This window comes from Lontra canadensis, unplaced genomic scaffold, assembly GCF_010015895.1.
Source record: "Lontra canadensis isolate GAN:19392208 unplaced genomic scaffold, GSC_riverotter_1.0 scaffold50, whole genome shotgun sequence".
Taxonomy (NCBI): Eukaryota; Metazoa; Chordata; class Mammalia; order Carnivora; family Mustelidae; genus Lontra; species Lontra canadensis.
This window is the reverse complement of record NW_022631044.1, coordinates 10,584,003-10,602,536: the sequence shown is the minus strand read 5'-3', so window position 1 is coordinate 10,602,536 and position 18,534 is coordinate 10,584,003. Positions and strand designations below refer to the sequence as shown.

The following is an 18,534-nucleotide window of genomic DNA, read 5'->3' as shown; positions in this document are numbered from 1 at the left end:
CTTACATTACTGTTATGAAATTTGTATTTTTTTAAGTCTAATAATTTCTAGGAAGGAATGTGGGACTCAAAGGATGCAGATTTGTACTATAAAACAAAAAAAAATTTTGCGGCTACCTAAGTTTTACTACAGACTGGACTTCAGCAGTCTTTGTTTTACAATTTTTTATTTATTCATTTGAGAGAGAGAATGCACAAGCGAGAGCATGAGCAGGCAGAGAGGATCAGAGGGAGAGGGTGAAGCAGACTCTCCACTGGTATTTGACCCAAGGAATCCAGGATGACGAACTGAGCTGAAAGCAGATGCTTAACTGACTGAGCCACCCAGGCACCCATGAACTTCAGTAGTTCTTTCAAGAGTAGTTTAAGAGCCCCTGAGTGGCTCAGTCAGTTAAGCATCTGCCTTTTGCTCAGGTCATGATCCCAGAGTCCTGGGATCGAGTCCTGCATCAGGCTCCCTGCTCACTGGGGAGTATGCTTCTCCCTCTGCCCATGCCTCCCCACCACCAACTCATGCTCTCACACACTCTCAAAAATAATATCTTAAAGAAAAAAAAAAAAAGAGCAGTTTAAAACACTTCTGTTTTGTCAGTTGAGATGGCATGCTCTGACTGTTAAAGGGAGATTGAAAGTGGGATCAGGGTGCCTGAGTGGCTCAGTAGGTTGAGCATCTGACTCTTGATTTTGGTTCTGGTCATGATCTCACAGTTTTCAAATTGAGACCCATGGAGCTTGATCACGATTCTCTCTTTTCCTCTCCCCATCCAAAAAAAATTATAATCCAAGAATAACTATTAAATTTTTTAATTTTGTTAAAATTTCATTTACTGACCGTTCAGTAAATGTCAGAGGCTGGAAAATATAGGAATAAACATAATATAATTTCTGTCCTCAGGATTTTAACACATAAGATGAGTAACTTTCACTACCGGTGGAAGATAGGAGACAGAGTTGTAGAATCACAGTTTTCTTAGAGGAGCTGAAAATGAGCTGCTTCCAGAAAGATAACAATAAGAAGGGAGAAAAGTGCTAAACGAAAGAGTGCTGCAGGCAGAAGCAGCAGCTTAAACAGCCACACAAGTGATGAAGGAACAAGGTGATGGGCTTCCAAGGACTGACACTTGCTATAGGATTTCGCTGGATATAGGGATGGGTAAGAGAAGAGGCTGAAGGGGTGCCTGGCTGGCTCAGTCAGTACAGCATGCGACTCTTGATCTCAGGGTTGTGGGTTTGAGCCCCACATTAGACATTGCAAATACTTAAAAAAAAAAATTAAAAAAAAAAAGTAAAATCTTAAAAAAAAGAGAGAAAGAGAGAAGGGGGGGGAGATTAAAAGGACTGTGGACTCTAAGTAATAAACTGTGGGTTATGGAGGGGAGGAGGATGGGGGCTTAGATGAGCCTGGTGGTGGGTATTATGGAGGGCATGTATTGCATAGAGCATTGGGTATGGTGCATAAACAATGAATGCTGGAACACTGAAAAAAAGATTAAATTAAAAAAAAAAAAGGGGGGGGCAAAATCAGAAGACATGTGCTGATGAACCTGAATACTATTCTTTTCATAATAAAAAATTACTGAGGAGTTTTAAGCAGAGGGATAATATTGTAAGATTTGCTAATTTTTTAATATTTACAGTTTGGGGGGTGAGAATTAAAAGGGACAAAGAGAAATCAACCAGAATACTCAGGGGTGGGGGAGTGGGTGACCCTGTGATGGTAAAAGGACCATATACAAAGAATTCTTTAAAGGACAAATTAATAGTCATCATGCAGATGAGTGACATGCAACTGATAAAAGCCACTTTTACTAAGAACACCAAAAACTAAAAAATTCAATTTGAAAAATAAGAGTACATAGCAGGACAAATCCAATACAAATGAACTTCACTTGATTTTTTCAACTTATACAGGTTATATCTAATTAGTTTTCCATATACGGTTCTCAAACATACCATTAAATACGTAAACATTTTTTGAAGCTCCAGAAGAGTGGTCTTGTGCTTCATATCTTCTGAATACTGGAAATCAAAAGAAAAATTTTCCATTAAAACAAAACTGATGGTAGCAAATTAGTCTAGCAAAGAAAGTATTACGTGTTTAATAGTATATCTGTTTTCATCCTTTTAGCTCTATGTAAGAAAAAGTTTATTATTTTGCAATTTAGCATTTAAAGAGTTATTTAATTCATTATATAAGTGTAACCATCACTATTATGTAAGAAAACCGAATAAAGACATTTTTAAAAAAATTGCTTTCCAGATCAACACTCATTTGTTACAATGCTGTTTTCACGAGTTGTAACTGTGCAGGAACAGAAAACATCATAGGTATGCAACAAAGCTGTTTTCTACAAATAAATCCATACATTTTTAAAAAAAATCTTTTATAATAATAAATGACATCTTTCCATCATCTAGTCTTATCTTTATTTTTTCTACAACAGTGTATCTTTAATACTGCAGAAAAATTACTGGCCAACATGCTTGAAAACCTTCCATGTATTCAATTATCATTATATTTCAGGTATCTGGCTAGATTCATTCACTAGAGACGTAGTCCTAAACAACGGCCTTACAGGCACTTATTAGATATACTTTAATTCATCCAAATACTAAACAAAACAAAACACTATGAATTATTATCTTCACTACAAACTGTCAAAATTTTGAAGAAGCTCTGATGTCTTGTGGAATAATAAGCTTTCTATATGCCGGAAGTATACACTAGCTATTTGCGTCAGTCTTGTGGAGAGTGTTCAGTAATGTGGTTCTGCTATTCTGGAGCTTATAACCAAACTGAGGACATAAATACATTGAAAGGGATTCTACTCGACATGTAGTTACTACAAAATTATATAATACTAAGTACAAAAGGAACTGAATAAAAGGAATCAACAAAACTGACAAAACAACTATAACTGACATACAGGAGGCTTAATACTCTATGTGGTCAGGGTAGAAGTCACACAAAACAACATTTTCCAATGTGTAAAAGAACGGTGATGATACACGATACATGCAAACTGTATACATAATACAACGACAGTCAGGAATAAAGACTTGGCTTTTTATCTTCATTGCTGGAGAAGAAGTATTAGTTGGCTGCAGAACAGAAGTAACTGAAGTCTTCTAAATTAAGAAAAAGCAAGAATGTTTTATTTTAGTTAATGCAGAAGTTCTAAATATATACCTTACATATGTATTTACTATTTAAAGGAATACATATTTACACCCATTAAGATGGCTATTGTCAAAAAACAGAAAACAAGTGCCAGCAGGGGTGTGAATAAATTGGCACCTTTGTGCATTGCTGGCAGGAATGTAAAATGGCAGAGCCACTATGGAAAACCAGCACGGTGATGCCTCAAAAAACTAAACACAGAATTCCAGTATGATCCAGCAATTCCACTTCTGAGTATATACACAAAAGAAGTGAAAACAGGGACTCAAATGGATATTTGAACACTCATGTTCATGGAAACATTATTTACAATAGCAAAAAGATACAAGCAACCCAGAAGTGTCCATTGACAGATGAATGGATTAACAAAATGTGGTACAAACAATGGACTATTATTCAACCTTAACAAAGGAAGGAAATTCTGAAACATGCTACAACATGGATGAAACTTGAAGACACTATGCTAAGACTGTAGCACTCCTCCACTTAAGTGAGGTATCTAGAATTGTCAAATTCATAGAGACAAGTAATAGAATAGTAGTTGCATGAGGTTTGGGGGAATGGAGAATAGGAGGAATTTAGTGTGTACAGAGTTTTAGCTGGTGGAAGTGAAAAAATTTTTGAGGTTGATGGCGGTAATATAATCTCAATGTACTACTACCACAGAACTGTACACTTAAACACAGTTATGATGGTAGATTTTAGTTGGGTTTATTTTGCCACAATTAAAATACATTTAGCTTTACTCTTACTGTGAACATCAGAAAAGGAAATAAAAATGACTAATGCATTCACATAAATAATCAAGTGCACATCTGACTACAGTACTTTCCGAAGTTATGTCAAATTCTATTCTGTTAAGAATTTTTTATGTAGAGACAAGTCAAAATTTAAATTTTTTTTTTTAAGATTTTATTTATTTATTTATTTGATAAAGATCACAAGTAGGCAGAGAGGCAGGCAGAGAGAGAGGAAGAGAAGCAGGCTCCTTGCCGAGCAGAGAACCCAATGCGGGGCTCGATCCCAGGATCCTGGGGTTATGACCTGAGCTGAAGGCAGAGGCTTTAAACCCACTGAGCCACCCAGGCGCCCCTAAAATTTATTTTTAACCAAAAACACCATTTATGAGACCTACTCCCAATTAACACATCTGATTATTGTTTCTGGTGCTACATTTTAATTCCTGAAAGTGCTAATGGCTAAACAGTGATCATTAATATTTAGAAGAGAAATCATGAAGTATGGCCATGTTAACAGGCAGGGGAAAAAAAAAAATCACTGAAATTATGCCTCTTCACTCATTACTGGTTCCATAAAAATTAAACAGATAGTATGGAAAGAGCCTAGATGTCCATCAACAGATGAATGGATAAAGATCACACACACACACACACACACACACACACACACACACACACACTATGGACTATTAAGTAGCCATCAAAAAACCTGAAATCTTGCCATTTGCAACAACATGTATGGAACTAGAGGGTACTATGCTAAGTGAAATAAGTTAATCAGAGAAAGACAATTATCATATGATCTCACTGATATGAGGAATTTGAGAAACAAGACAGAGAATCATAGGGGAGTGGAGGAGAAAATGAAACAAGATGAAACCAGAGAGGGAGACAAACCATAAGAGACTTCTTTTTTTCAGGAAACAAACTGAGGGTTGCTGGAGTAGAGGGGGATGGGAGGGATTGGGTGGCTGGGTGATGGACACTGGGGTGGATATATGCTATGGTGAGCGCTGTGAATTGTGTAAGACTGATGAATCACAGACCTGTACGCCTGAAACAAGGAATACATTGTATGTTAGTTAAAAAAAAAAGAAAAAAAAGACAATCTAAGATGCTATAATAAAAATTATTATGATAATGATAAGAAAAAATTAAGCAGACAGGGCCACAAATTTAGTGACAAAAATTTCCATATGCTAAATGAATCATTTACTCAACTATTTCTAAGCATAATCAGTTTCAGAAGATAAAAGCATTAATAGAACATTTTAAAAAAACCCACTTGACTATACTGTAACTTGGAGACTTTGAAGCCTAACTTAAACATATTAAGGATTCATTGAAAGTACATAAAGAATTGCAATTTTTTTTTAGGAGGGGAAAGTCAGGAAATTAAGATGACATGATGGAAGAAAACAAAAACCCAAGTAGAAGCATGAAGTTTGCCAAGAAATTATAAAAGCAGAGCAGAAGGCAAACTAAACAACAGTTCACTATTTAAAAGAGTGAAAACTAGAAATAACAAATTAAGAAAAAAAAACAGGAAACATACATTACCCAAATTAACTAGGCCCATAGTAAAATTTACTTTGGGATAAAAATAAAACAAATTAAGTGATTCTGGTACATTCCCTTACTTTGTTTTAGGCTTTGCTTATGTTGTATGTAAAGAAAATTTGTATTTACTTTTACTGAGAATACCATGTTCATTATATACACTGTATATAATCCACAACTGTGTTTTCTTTGGAGGAATAAAGAAATTATACTAGCATATTAAGAGTAACCTGTTGAAATATAAAAATAACTAAGATATACATGAGCTAAAAATAATATTACATACAAGTTATGTAATCAAATACTGTCATTTTTCATTCATAAATTATTTTCTCAATGTTTTACTAAATTGAAATAAATTTATTACCAAAATTTAAAAACTTTCTTTAACAGTTTTAATACTGAAGTGAGGAAAACTGTACCTTAGCAGTGAAGACAGCCTGTCTTGCCTCAGGTATCATATAAAGTTGCTGAATAGTAGAAGCCAAGTAACAAGTAGCTCCAAGGTTAGTTAGGCCAACAAATCTACACTCAGCACGAACATCCTCATGGGGCCAGTAGTCCCATTTATAAGGTGCATGAGCTGCTGAAAAAAGAGGGAGGAAAAGATGCCCCCCCATACAAACTATTAAACATAATGTATTTTGCTTTTACTAACAGCCACTACTCTACATTACTTTAGTTAATAAACATAAAACATTATATATGACAACTAAAACTAATGTAACACTGCATGCCAACAATACTCAAAAAAAGAAATAAAATTAGTAAGAACCACAGAAAAACTAGTTTATTCTCTAAAAATTCAACTGCAAATATTTAATTTTACTTGGCACTAAATGACTTAACCAAAAAACTCCAAAATATTTCAGATACCTATAGTCCTTTACACCTATTTTTTTTTAAACAAATCAATGTCTACTTTTTTGACAATGTAGCAACAATAGCTTAAAATGTTAAAAGTGTATGAAGAGTGATTCTTTCTATAGCCATGGCCTCCAAAATCTTTTTTCTGTTCATGAAATTTAGAAAGATTAAAAGGAAAAAAACGCTTACACTGCATGTGTTGTGCCATAACCCAGTTGTGTATTAGCCTGTAGTTCTCAACGGATCCCTTTACCATTTCTACTAACAAATCATAAGCAGCAGCTCTTGAAGAATGTGATTTGCACTTTGGCTGTTGTCTGTCCTTCAGACTAGGCAACAAAAACAGGAGATTGAAGATATCTCTTAAAAATTCCTGGAAAAAAGAGAAAGGCCAAATATATTATCTAAGATTACATATTAGTTATATTCTAAATATAATGAATACCTTATATAGAGTGAACTAGACTATATGACAATCTACAATTTACTAAAAGGCTATTTAAAAACTTAGAGCAGCATCATATACCCTCATCTGAAAGTCTTTCTCTTAAAGAAAACAGAATGGGTAGGGATCAACTTTACTCTTCCTTACCTCTTGATAGCTAATAGGCTCATTTTAGATTCCCATCCCTATTATCTTCCACTCCATTAAGAGACCAGAAGTTTTTGTTAAGGACTCCTATCTAGATTACCTTTGCCATTTATTTCCGTTTCTTCTTATTTCACTCTTACAACATTAACAGCAGCGGCAGCAGCATCAAAAGCACTGACTTACTCGTAATAAACAGTTACAGTGCCAGATACTACTCAAAAGCCCCCATACAAGAAAACAAAAAAGGCTAAAAATGTTGCCTGGAGTCAGAGGTGGAAGAAGCCAGAGCCAGGATTTCAGACACAAAGCTCTTGATTTCTATCCCAGTGAAGTTCAAACTCAAGTGCGAGGTTTTACCATCCTAGATGTATTTTTTCTCTAAGTTTGATCTGCCTGAGAAAGGGTCACCTTTCCCATTTGTTCTTTTTAATTGGTCCTTTGTTACTTTATCAAAGATAGTTATTTCTCACACACCTCAAATACTACCACGGTATTGTTCTGGGTATAAAACCAGAATTCTGGTATACTGTGCAGAAAGAGGTAATATAGTTAGAGACTAAAATGCTCTTATCCTTAGAATGGCTGGATTTTAAGGTTGGCCCCTGGCTGTCATGTGAAAATTTGAACAGTAAAGAGTTTGTTCCTCTGATATAAAACTTTTTCTAACAGAAGTGGCTCACTATGTCTTTTGTATTTAATTTATGCTGAATATCTGCTTTCTATCTGGGAGTCTGGAATTGCACACACTGTGGTCAGTTACACAGGTACTATAAATGACAACCCCCACTTCACCCCACCTAAATCCCTGACTTGAGACTCAACAGAGTTCCCCAACAGAGCACACCTCACACGCTGTCACACTCATCGCTGGGAATTGAAATTAAGCACATCCTGTGCAATTCCAACAGAAGAGAATTCTTACAAGTATGTACCTAGTTTCCACCAGATTTGGTTGGGTGCTATCTTTTTCCAGTCTCTGATTTCATCTATATTCTTTTGCTGTAACAAATCTTAGCCACTAGTACAACTATATGCTGAGTCCTTTTGAGTTCCTTCTAGTGAATCAATGAACCTGAGGATGGTCTTAGAAACCTCTGACACAGGTACCAAATAAAGGACATTTTGAAATATTTTTCCATTAGTAAACCTCATTATTGTCAAAGAAAGTACAAAGTCCTGACTTTGCAATGAAAAGTAAGTTTGGCTAAGAAATACGGAAAGTGAACAGTCTACTTCATATAGACAGACTGGTAAGTCTTTCTTGTCTTTCTGAGAATGCAGAGATTAGATAATGTGTATTGGAGATAAAAGATAACACATTTACTTCAACTAGAAAATAAAGTCAAACTAAAAAAAAAAAAAAGGAATTGGCTAGTAAGTTTAAAATGAAGTATCTTGGGAGTGCCTGGTTAATGTGCGGGGTTAAGATTCTATCTCTCCCTTGCCTTCTGCCCCTCCCCCACTCTAGAAAAATAAAAAATAAATAAAATGAACTATCTTTGCCAATTAATTTAGATCCAGAAACTGAATGAGCTAAGTTTCCATAGCTCCAAAGCTTTGATAAAATATATTTAAAACCTATGATAAGATAAAAACACTTTATCAGAAATATCAGGTTGGTAAAAGCATAATGAAATGAACAATATTTTTATTTTCCTTACTGAGTTTACCAGAAAAGCAGGTATCTCTAAAGTAAAAGGATAACCTGTATATTAATATGTCCATTTTTTAAAAGATTTATTTATTTGAGAATCTCAAGCAAACTTCCCACTGAGCACAGAGTATGATACAGGGCTCAATCTCACGACCCTGAGATCATGACCTGAGCAGAAACCAGGAGTCAGACGCTCAATGGCTGAAACACTCAGGTACACCACAATATGTCCATTTGATAAATAATGGTAAAACCATTTTAGTATACTTCACACAAAGAAGAACCTCAAACTGCTGAGAGAATACTAAAAATAGTTTCTGAAAATAAATCAGGGTGATTTTTAACATGTAATTCAGAAGACATTCACATTAAATAACACTGTTAAACTTCCATTTCCACTGTAAACATGTGAGCAACGTTTACATTTCCGTTACGTAAATAAGATTTCCCAGAATCCACATCTATAAAAATATAAAGTAGGAAAAGAATTAATGAACATATATTCGACCTTACTAACAAGTAATATCCAACTATAACTATATGGATTTTAAAAGGCCCATCATTCTTGTTAATACATTTTCAACTAAACTTCATTTTAATATTTCGTACTTCTCTGGCAAAACTTAAGGTATATTTGGACTTGCCTATGGTTCTGCAGAAGAGTGCATGCCCTGGGTTGCGAATCTCTGCTGTTCCCGAATAAACCCATTTTTGCAGGTAAAATAACTGGCAGTTTTGTTTTTTAAGGTTAACATACTTGGTGATGAGAAGTGCAATGCAAAGAAGCCCCCCAACAATGTTGAGGCTGGTGAACAAAACATGCCAGTATCCACAGAGCCAAATAGGATCACTGCTTTCTCAATGACCTTGGTTTCAGGGTTTGAGTCTTTTAAGAAAGAGTCCCCTATGGGAATTCTTCACCTCCTTGGAGGATGACTTACAATGAGAACATGAACTTTGCCATCCCACAAGTTCATGAGAAGGAAATCTCTACAATCATGTAAAGCGACAATCATGATGAAACTTCAACCCAGATATAAGAAAGACTATGAACTATGAATAAGATAAAGTTTCAGAGAAAAATGAGACATCCGAAACCCATTCTGTTCTTACCAATCAAATTGCAAAACAGACTCTATAAAAATATACCAAGAATATAGTTCCTTCTATTTTTGAGACTGAAAAAATGTAAACAGAAAGCTTGACAAAATTATTGCTATACACTGCCAACTATTTTTAACACTGTAAGATGGACTTTTGATGAAGATACAAATTTCCTTCTATAAAATATGTTACTAAATAGTTTTTACTTAAAATCTGCTGTGTATATGAAAAAAAATAGAGTTTTTACTTAAAATCAGCTGTGTAGGGCGCTTGGGTGGCTCAGTGGGTTAAAGCCTCTGCCTTCAGCTCAGGTCATGATCCCAGGGTCCTGGGATGGAGCCCCACATCGGGCTCTCTGATCAGCAGAGAGCCTGCTTTCCTTCCTCTCTCTCTGCCTACTTGTGATCTCTGTCAAATAAATAAATAAAATCTTTAAAAAATAAAAATAAAAAAACATAAAAACTATGGATAAGCAAAAAAAAGAACTCCGGAAAAGAGGACAGAGAAATATTAAAATTTTTAATATTTTCCAAATACAGACTTTTACAAATGAGAAGAAAAAAGACAAAAGATACACACTGATTATAAACAGAAAATTCACTAATTAACACAAATAGCCAATACATACATAAAAAGACACTCATCTTCAACAGAAATCAGACATAAAACTAAAGCAAAAGTCTCCTTCACTTCACCCTCCAGCCGGGGTAGCTGCACCCCGGCCCTTAGCGAGCCCAGCAGCCTCAGCTGCGAGCAGAGCAGCAGTAGCGGCCCCCCCCCTCTCAGGAGACCACCAGATCACCTCTTCCTGTGGCCTCGCCAAGGTGACCAACAGACAGAGGTGCATGTGGCTAATGTGTATTCCTCCATCATATGCTGACCTGGGCAAAGCTGCCAGAGATATTTTCAACAAAGGATTTGGTGAAACTGGATGTGAAAACAAAGTCATGCAGTGGTGTGGAATTCTCAACATCTGGTTCATCTAATACAGAAACTGTTAAAGTTACTGGAACCTTGGAGACCAAATATAAATGGTGTGAGTATGGTCTGACTTTCACAGAAAAATGGAACACTGATAACACTCTGGGAACAGAAATTGCAATTGAAGACCAGATTTGTCAAGGTTTGAAACTGACATTTGATACCACCTTCTCATCAAACATGGGAAAGAAAAGTGGTAAAATCAAGTCTCCTTATAAGAGGGAGTGTATAAACCTTGGTTGTGATGTTGACTTTGATTTTGCCGGACCTGCAATCCATGGTTCAGCTGTCTTTGGTTACGAAGGCTGGCTTGCTGGGTACCAGATGACTTTATAGACTGTGCCAAATCAAAGCTGACAAGAAATAACTTTGCAGTGGCCTACAGGACTGGGGACTTCCAACTACACACTAATGTCAATGATGGGACAGAATCTGGAGGATCGATTTATCAAAAAGTATGTGAAGATCTCGACACTTCAGTAAACCTTGCTTGGACATCAGCTACCAATAGCACTCGCTTTGGCATTGCAGCCAAGTATCGGTTGGATCCCACTGCTTCCATTTCTGCAAAAAGTCAACAACTCTAGTTTAATTGGAGTGGGCTACACTCAGACTCTGAGGCCTGGTGTCAGGCTTACACTGTCTGCTCTGGTAGATGGGAAGAGCATTAATGCTGGAGGCCACAAACTTGGGCTTGCCCTGGAGTTGGAGGCTTAATCCAACTGAAAGAAACCTTTGGGAATGGGTATCAGAAGATTTGTCCTTAATATATTTCCAGTGACCAGCAGGCTTCTCCCCCACCCCAAGAAGGTGATCAAAACAAAGGATGATCGAAACAAGAGCTGTATTTTAAATATTTAGACAATCACTTGTTAACCAATTCAACTAGGAACCAGCTATCTATTTAGTTACCAACACTGCAGTGGTGCAGTCACCTATACATTAAATGTACTTAACTGTTAAATGCGCTACCCACCAATAATGAAAAAGATCTTTACAAAAACTGCACGATTGTGTGCATGTTTGTTTTTATGTTCCTATTATTGAAAATTGCCATTGAATGAGATGGATCAGTGGAATTTTTAAGGTAAGGTTAAAAATTTTTTGTTAAATTCAGCCATCCTTAGAATTACTTTTGGTATCCCCAAACATTACAGATTATGAATAAAAAGTGTACATTTTAAAAAAAAAAACAAAAACAAAAACCTCAAGTGAGACTGGTAAAGACTTCACATGTAAGGGATGTCTCAGATATCCCCTTCACGTGTGGGGATATCAGAGAAACTGAGGTATTTGAGACATTCTAATATAGTGCAGCTGGAGAATAAAAGGATAAAATAATTTTGTGAACTAATATGATTAAAAATAAATCAAATTTACTTTTTTTCTAAGATTTTATTTATTTATTTGACAGAGAGAGAGAGATCACAAGTAGGCAGAGAGAGAGGGGGAAGCGGCTCCCTGGCAAGCAGGAAGCCCAACGTGGGGCTCGATCGAAGGACTCTGGGATCATGATCTGAGCCAAAGGCAGAGGCTTTAACCCTCTGAGCCACCCAGGCGCCCCAATCAAATTTACTTTTAAGAATAGGAGTATATAATGGGACAGGGTACAAAGATGATGTTCCCTGCAGTTGTGTTTTGTTTCTTTTACAACCAGTAACAACATAAATGTCAATAAAAAAGTTGTTTCTCTTCTCTATGTATTTTTTTTAAATAAAAAAAGCAGATCACAAAATGGTTATTATGTAATATAAATGATATACTTAAATATTTAATATATCCATGGAAACTCCTGGAAGGCCAACCATCAACCAAGCAGCATGGGAAATCACACTATATGGGGATCTTCTCTTTGCACTATTTAAAAAGTAGTTCTTGGGGCGCCTGGGTGGCTCAGTGGGTTAAAGCCTCTGCCTTCGGCTCAGGTCATGATCTCAGGGTCCTAGAATGGAGCCCCGCATCGGGCTCTCTGCTCAGCGGGGAGCCTGCTTCCTCCTCTCTCTCTGCCTGCCTCTGCCTGCTTGTGATCTCAGTCTGTCAAATAAATAAATAAATAAATAAAAAGTAGTTCTTTTTTTTTTTGAAATGATTTTCACATTACAATATGCTTTCAAAGAAATCAATTTATATCTCAGAATAAAAGCTATATACTGGCTTATGTAACATAATACTTCATCCAGCAAAAACTAAATCAATCAAATTATTCCCAGTGAGTATAGGGAAAATTTAAAAAGGACATAGAAAAATAGCACAAAAAGGGGGTTTTCAAATAGGGGAAGAAGTACTGATTTAAGACCAATAAACCTTAACACAGATAAACCTTAAGTTTATCTCCAGAATCTCCAACTCTATGCCCTTGAAGATTACCTTCCATCCTTCTGGTTATTCCAGTGTTTCCTACCACAAATTAGTTACCTCAAGAAAAAAACTCTCCAAACCAAAACTAACTCCCTCAATGCTGGCAATTACAAAAGTGCTAATGGCAGGGTAAGTAACTTAATCCAAAGAGTAATTAGACATTTGTGGGTACAGAGTGCTTAGGTGTTAATCAAATATTCAATAGATTTCATGTCAAATGGGCTTTTTCTAAAACATGAAACCAGTCAGGTCCTCTAGGACTACTTATTAATTCTGCGTAAATTATTAATTCAAAATATTCCACCCTACAGAAATTGTAGTAGAGGTTGTCTTTCTATGTACAAGTCATAGGAATTAAAATTGTTTCTGCATATAAGCTTAGCATTAATATTTCTAGGGTTCATTTTATTCAATGTCCACTTTTCCTATCAACAATAAAGTTCTAGCAAGCTTTATGCTTGCAAGTTTCAGAAAATTTAATATACCCATACAATGTAACAACAACAAAAATTTCAATCATATTTCATATAGACATTTGGATGTCTTAATACCTACCTGTCCTTCTCTGGAAAACTTAAATGGTGGTTTGTGTTTAATAACACTTGTTGCAAGCCTTAGAAGTCCTGTAAGCCCATCATCTTCTACATTACCATCTTGATGATCAAGGATCTCCCTGCTACAAAAAAGAGCACAAACAAAACAAGATAGTTCACATAATTATGTCCTTTATCTTTCCTCAATGATAAAATTGTCAATTTCACATCAAGTTTTACCTTCGAATACAGTCAGCCAAATGTCGTGCCAAAGCATCTAAGTCGAGGAGTGTGGTCTTAATACAAAAAGAAAATACAAAATTCAAATATAGATTTTTGTGTTTAGTACCCAGAAATTATTAAAATAAAAAAATCCTTCCCTTATAATTAATAAGAATTTGGTTTTCCCAAATTCATTAACATACTAATTAAATTATAAATAATACACCTACTCTTTGATAATTATAAACTCATCATTGATAGTCCTTCAAAAAAGAATCCAGGGAGGTTGCCTGGATGGCTCAGTTAGTTAAGTGCCTGCCTTTGGGTCAGGTCATGTTCTGGGATCCATGGAATTCCTCATCGTATCAGGTTCCCTGCTCAGCGAGGAGCCTGCCTCTCCTTCTGCCTCACCCCCTGGTTGCTCGCTCTTTCTCAAATATGTAAATAAAATCTTTAAAAAGAATAAAGAAGAATCCAAGGAATGTCAGTAATAAATTATAATAGTCATAGTAATATATGGAGAAAATATAAAGATTTCCTGTTTTATTTTCTCTGTAACAATTTTATTGAGATATGGTTCATATTACCAGTTAATTGACCCACGAAGGTTTGTCTTTAACACCACCTTTAAACTAGGATTTAAAATAAATTTAAATAATTAAAAAATTTTAAAAATTAAAAAAATAAATTTAAAGGGGAGGTGGTGCCTGGGTAGCTCGATGATGATCATGATGATGATGATTGATGATGTTGTTATTATTTTAATTTGAGAGAGAGAGAGAATGAGAGAGCGAGCAAACGTGAGAGGGGAAAGGTCAGAGGGAGAAGCAGGCTCCCCACTGAGCAGGGAGCCCGATGTGGGACTCCATCCCGGGACTCCAGGATCATGACCTGAGCTGAAGGCAGTCTTTTAACCAACTGAGCCACCCAGGCGCCCTGGGCCAGTGTTTATTAAGTTTAAGACTCTCAGGTTTTAGCTTAGGTCATGATCTCAAGGCTGTGAGATTAACCCATGCTGCACATGAAGCCTGCTTAACATTCTCTCTCTACCTCTCCCTCTGCCCCTCTTCCCACCTGCACCTACCTCACTGGTGTGTGTGCTCTTGCTCTCAAAAGCATAATTAAACAAATTTAAAGGTATGGTTCCAGAAAATTTTAATTTTCATTATAACTGAGCAAATAAACATTTCACAAGATAAAACTTAAGAGGATTCTCAAAGAAACTCTAATCTCTAAGAAAAAATAATGTTGACTGGCAAGCAAGCAATATTAGATTCCTACCTTATTTTTTAATTTTTATTTTATTTTAAGATCTTATTTATTTATTTATTTATTTGAAAGAGAAAGAGAGAGAGAGAGTAGGCAAGAAGCAGGCACAGAGAGAGGGGGAAGCAGGCTCCCCACTGAGCAGAGCCTGATGCGGGGCTCAATCCCAGGAACCTGGGATCATGACCTGAGCTGAAGGCAGAAGCTTAACGCACTGAGCCACCAGGTACCCCAGATTCCTACCTTAAATGGGCAACCCAAGGTTAAAAAAATACATATATCAATGTTTATTTGACACCAATGTTTATTTGATACCAATATTTCATGAAAAATCAAGTAAATTAAAACACATTCAATATTTGTAATTATTTCTCAAATAAAAAGTACTTTAGAATTCAATTTACACTGCTCCTTAAAAGTAGAAAGTGCAAATACTTCAGGAATTTTTAAAATGTAAGTGTATAAAATGCACTTGGATTAAAATACATTTAAGACTTTTAAAGTAATCTCTGCACCCATTGTGGGGCTTGAATTTACAACCTCCAAATCAAGAGTTGCACGCTGTACCGACTGAGCCAGGCAGGCACCCTTGGATTAAAAAACATTTAAAAGGGAGAAAATATTTCCTAAATATCTAAATGTATCTTCTTAAAGTATTTCTCATTTTTTGAGAACACTTAGATGCATTTCAGCTTACTCAATTTATGAAGGAGAAAAAACTTATGTGGCAAGCTTGTTTTTGAAATTAACTTATTTTAAACAACTATTTGATAATATTTTAATCTAAGAAAATTAGATCAGTAAATAAAGTTTCTTAACCTTAAAATAAATTCTATTTGAATTGCAATTTTATTTTACATATCCAAAACTCCAAACCTATATGCTATTACAGAACACTGTATATTTATATTTAAAGTCTAAATTTCACATTTCAAGTAACACTTTTTATCCAAAAATCTCACTCAGAAGAAATAGGAAATTACTTACAGGTACCAGATGAAGACATTTCAACAAAGGTCAAAGTAAAAAGAAGAAAGGAATTTAGAGCAAACAAAAAGGTCCAACTAGAGTAAAATAATTATGGCATTTTCAACTCTTATAGAATGATTTAAAAAATGCCCTTAAATATAAGGGTTTATATAAAGTCATAAACATACATGTGCATGATGCATCCAACACCATACAAGTTAATGTACAATTTTCTGAACATACCTGACTAGCATCCTTTATATGTATGTTGTCAACTAATTTGCATAACAACCAAAAATACTCTTTACATCCAGGTTTTAACATTGGTTCTTCTTCATAATCATCTATCTATAAAAAAAAATTTCAACTTTGTGAAAACATTTTGTGTGAAAACATTTTAAAAAGGGGATTAACTTAAAATTACAATACATTTAAGGAACTACAGACCTTATGAAAAAATTAGGTCCCTATATAAACAGTATTCAAAATTCAACAAAAAATGGAAAGAACACTTCTAGCTTCTGTAAAATTAGAATAACTAGACCCATAAGTGAATAGTATGAGAACTTTCAGAAAAATAATACCCTCAAATTTCTTACAACCCACTCAGAAAAGTCATTTTATGAGCAACATTTAATGCTAAATAATGTGACAGAAATGAAGAATTCAATGAAAATGTGTCAACAAAAGAAACCTAAAGAACATAAGTTTACCTACCCATATGCAATGGTCTATTATTAAAGTCTTGAAATCTAAAACATTAACAACACTTTAATATCTTACATATTGATGACAGGTAAATATGGAAGAAGAAAAAGAAGAAGAAAAAGTAAATCCTACAATGCATCATATTTCTGGGGCTTTACTAACGCCAGAAATTTACTTAGTGAGCTCTTAATTGATTATGTAGTAGAAGGCTTTTTTACAAGGCTGGTATATATATACACTGGAGTAGAAAAAATTAAAATTTAAAAAATTTAAAAAATTTAAAATTCAGAATATCATAAAGATTTAAAAAAATCTATGTGACTAAATGAGAAGAAAGCTACATTTATGATGTTTTTATCATTCCGTTTTAGTAAGAACAAATGCTATATCGAAAACTCCATTCCCAGGAGTAACATGGACACAGTACGTCCACAACGCTGTCACTTTAAGAACTCTAACTATTCTCTTGGTAAAAATTACATACCAAGCAAGTACTCAAAATTATTGCAAGTATGTAATACAATGACAAAAACTTGGGGCAAAGAAAATTGTAGAAATAGAAACTTCTCCTAAAACAGTGAAATCTTACCCTGATAGGTTTGAGTGCTTGAGCATCAGGAAGAAATTTCAATAATGTTGAAGCAGCCAATAGCAGAAAAGAGCGATTAATTGAGTCTCCTCCATCCAGCCCTGACAGAGATAACTTATAAAGACCATTGCAAGACTCATGACGGACCGCCGTCTACATGAAAAAGCAAGTTCCAAAGATAGTCTGAGTTAAGTATTAAAAAGTTAATCTTAAAATCAATGTCAGCAGAAATAACATGTTACATAGTTTCTTTAGTAATACTTTTTAAATGCAATGTTCTCATCACATATTCACGTACATAAGTCTGATCAAATAAAGAACCCCCAAAGAATATAGCACTATGTAGAAACATGTCAGAAATTCCCAAATATGGACATGAAAAAAGATAAACACTACAATAACAACAAATACAAAAGGGACAAAGGACAGAATACTCTTAATAATTTATAAAACTAAACAAAATGATAAAATATTTTCAGAACAAGAAGCAATTTAGAAAGTACTTACATCAAAACATTTTATAGTTTCTAAGGGACTTGCCCAAGTGTCAAATCCTTACCTGTGACACAGCCAGAACAAGAATACATATGCATTCAACTCAAAGCTTAAATGTATTAAGACAATGCTGCCTAAAAAAGATGTAACTATTTTAACTAATGTGGCTAAGTGTTTTAAGACACTTAAGTGTTCTAAGAGTATGTTTCTTTCATTTAGGAATATGGTGCAGTATCAAGATACAGGTAGTGACAATTATACTGACTTCAGTGTTGACACTGGAATCAAAATATATTTGATTTATCTCTTGTGTCTAAGGATACACTCTAGTAGAAAAAGGAAAAGAAGCTTCCTCTAAAATATAAATTACCAAAAGAAACATTCCTGTCTTTTCCAGAAAAAAATTTTCAAAACTCCAAAGCAAAATAATCATAGATTTATTTCAGAAAAAGAAAAATATGAATGCTCTAAACTATTTTACATTCATAATTATTTTGCATTTTTATTTAAATTCAATTAGTTGACATATAGCATACTATTAGTTTCAGAGGTACAATTCAGTAATTCATCAGTTGTACATTAACACCCAAGTGCTCATTCCATCACGTGCCCTCCTTAATGTCCATCACCCAGTTACCCATCCTTCTACCCTCCTCCCCTCCAGCAACCCTCAGTTTGTTTCCTATGGTTAACATTCACATTTAAGTGTACAAAGT

The 18,534-nt window shown here is 34.9% G+C and overlaps 1 protein-coding gene and 1 pseudogene across 5 annotated transcripts in view; one reads left to right on the top strand and one right to left on the bottom strand.

Moving 5' to 3' along the window:
* The window catches only part of USP34 (ubiquitin specific peptidase 34), a 241,823-nt gene that overhangs the window by 58,608 nt on the left and 164,681 nt on the right, over positions 1-18,534 (bottom strand). For all 5 annotated transcript variants that reach the window (XR_004384586.1, XM_032873840.1, XM_032873843.1 and 2 more), the window contains 7 exons: positions 17,324-17,476; positions 16,270-16,374; positions 13,810-13,865; positions 13,592-13,712; positions 6,537-6,720; positions 5,903-6,063; positions 1,953-2,018 (listed from right to left, as the gene is read on the bottom strand). Coding sequence is in view for 4 of the 5 variants with exons in the window: in XM_032873840.1 (XP_032729731.1) it covers positions 1,953-2,018; positions 5,903-6,063; positions 6,537-6,720; positions 13,592-13,712; positions 13,810-13,865; positions 16,270-16,374; positions 17,324-17,476 (846 nt within the window). In the remaining variant the exon portion in view is untranslated. The remainder of the gene's footprint in view (positions 1-1,952; positions 2,019-5,902; positions 6,064-6,536; positions 6,721-13,591; positions 13,713-13,809; positions 13,866-16,269; positions 16,375-17,323; positions 17,477-18,534) is intronic.
* Positions 10,552-11,427, top strand: LOC116877232 (annotated as a pseudogene).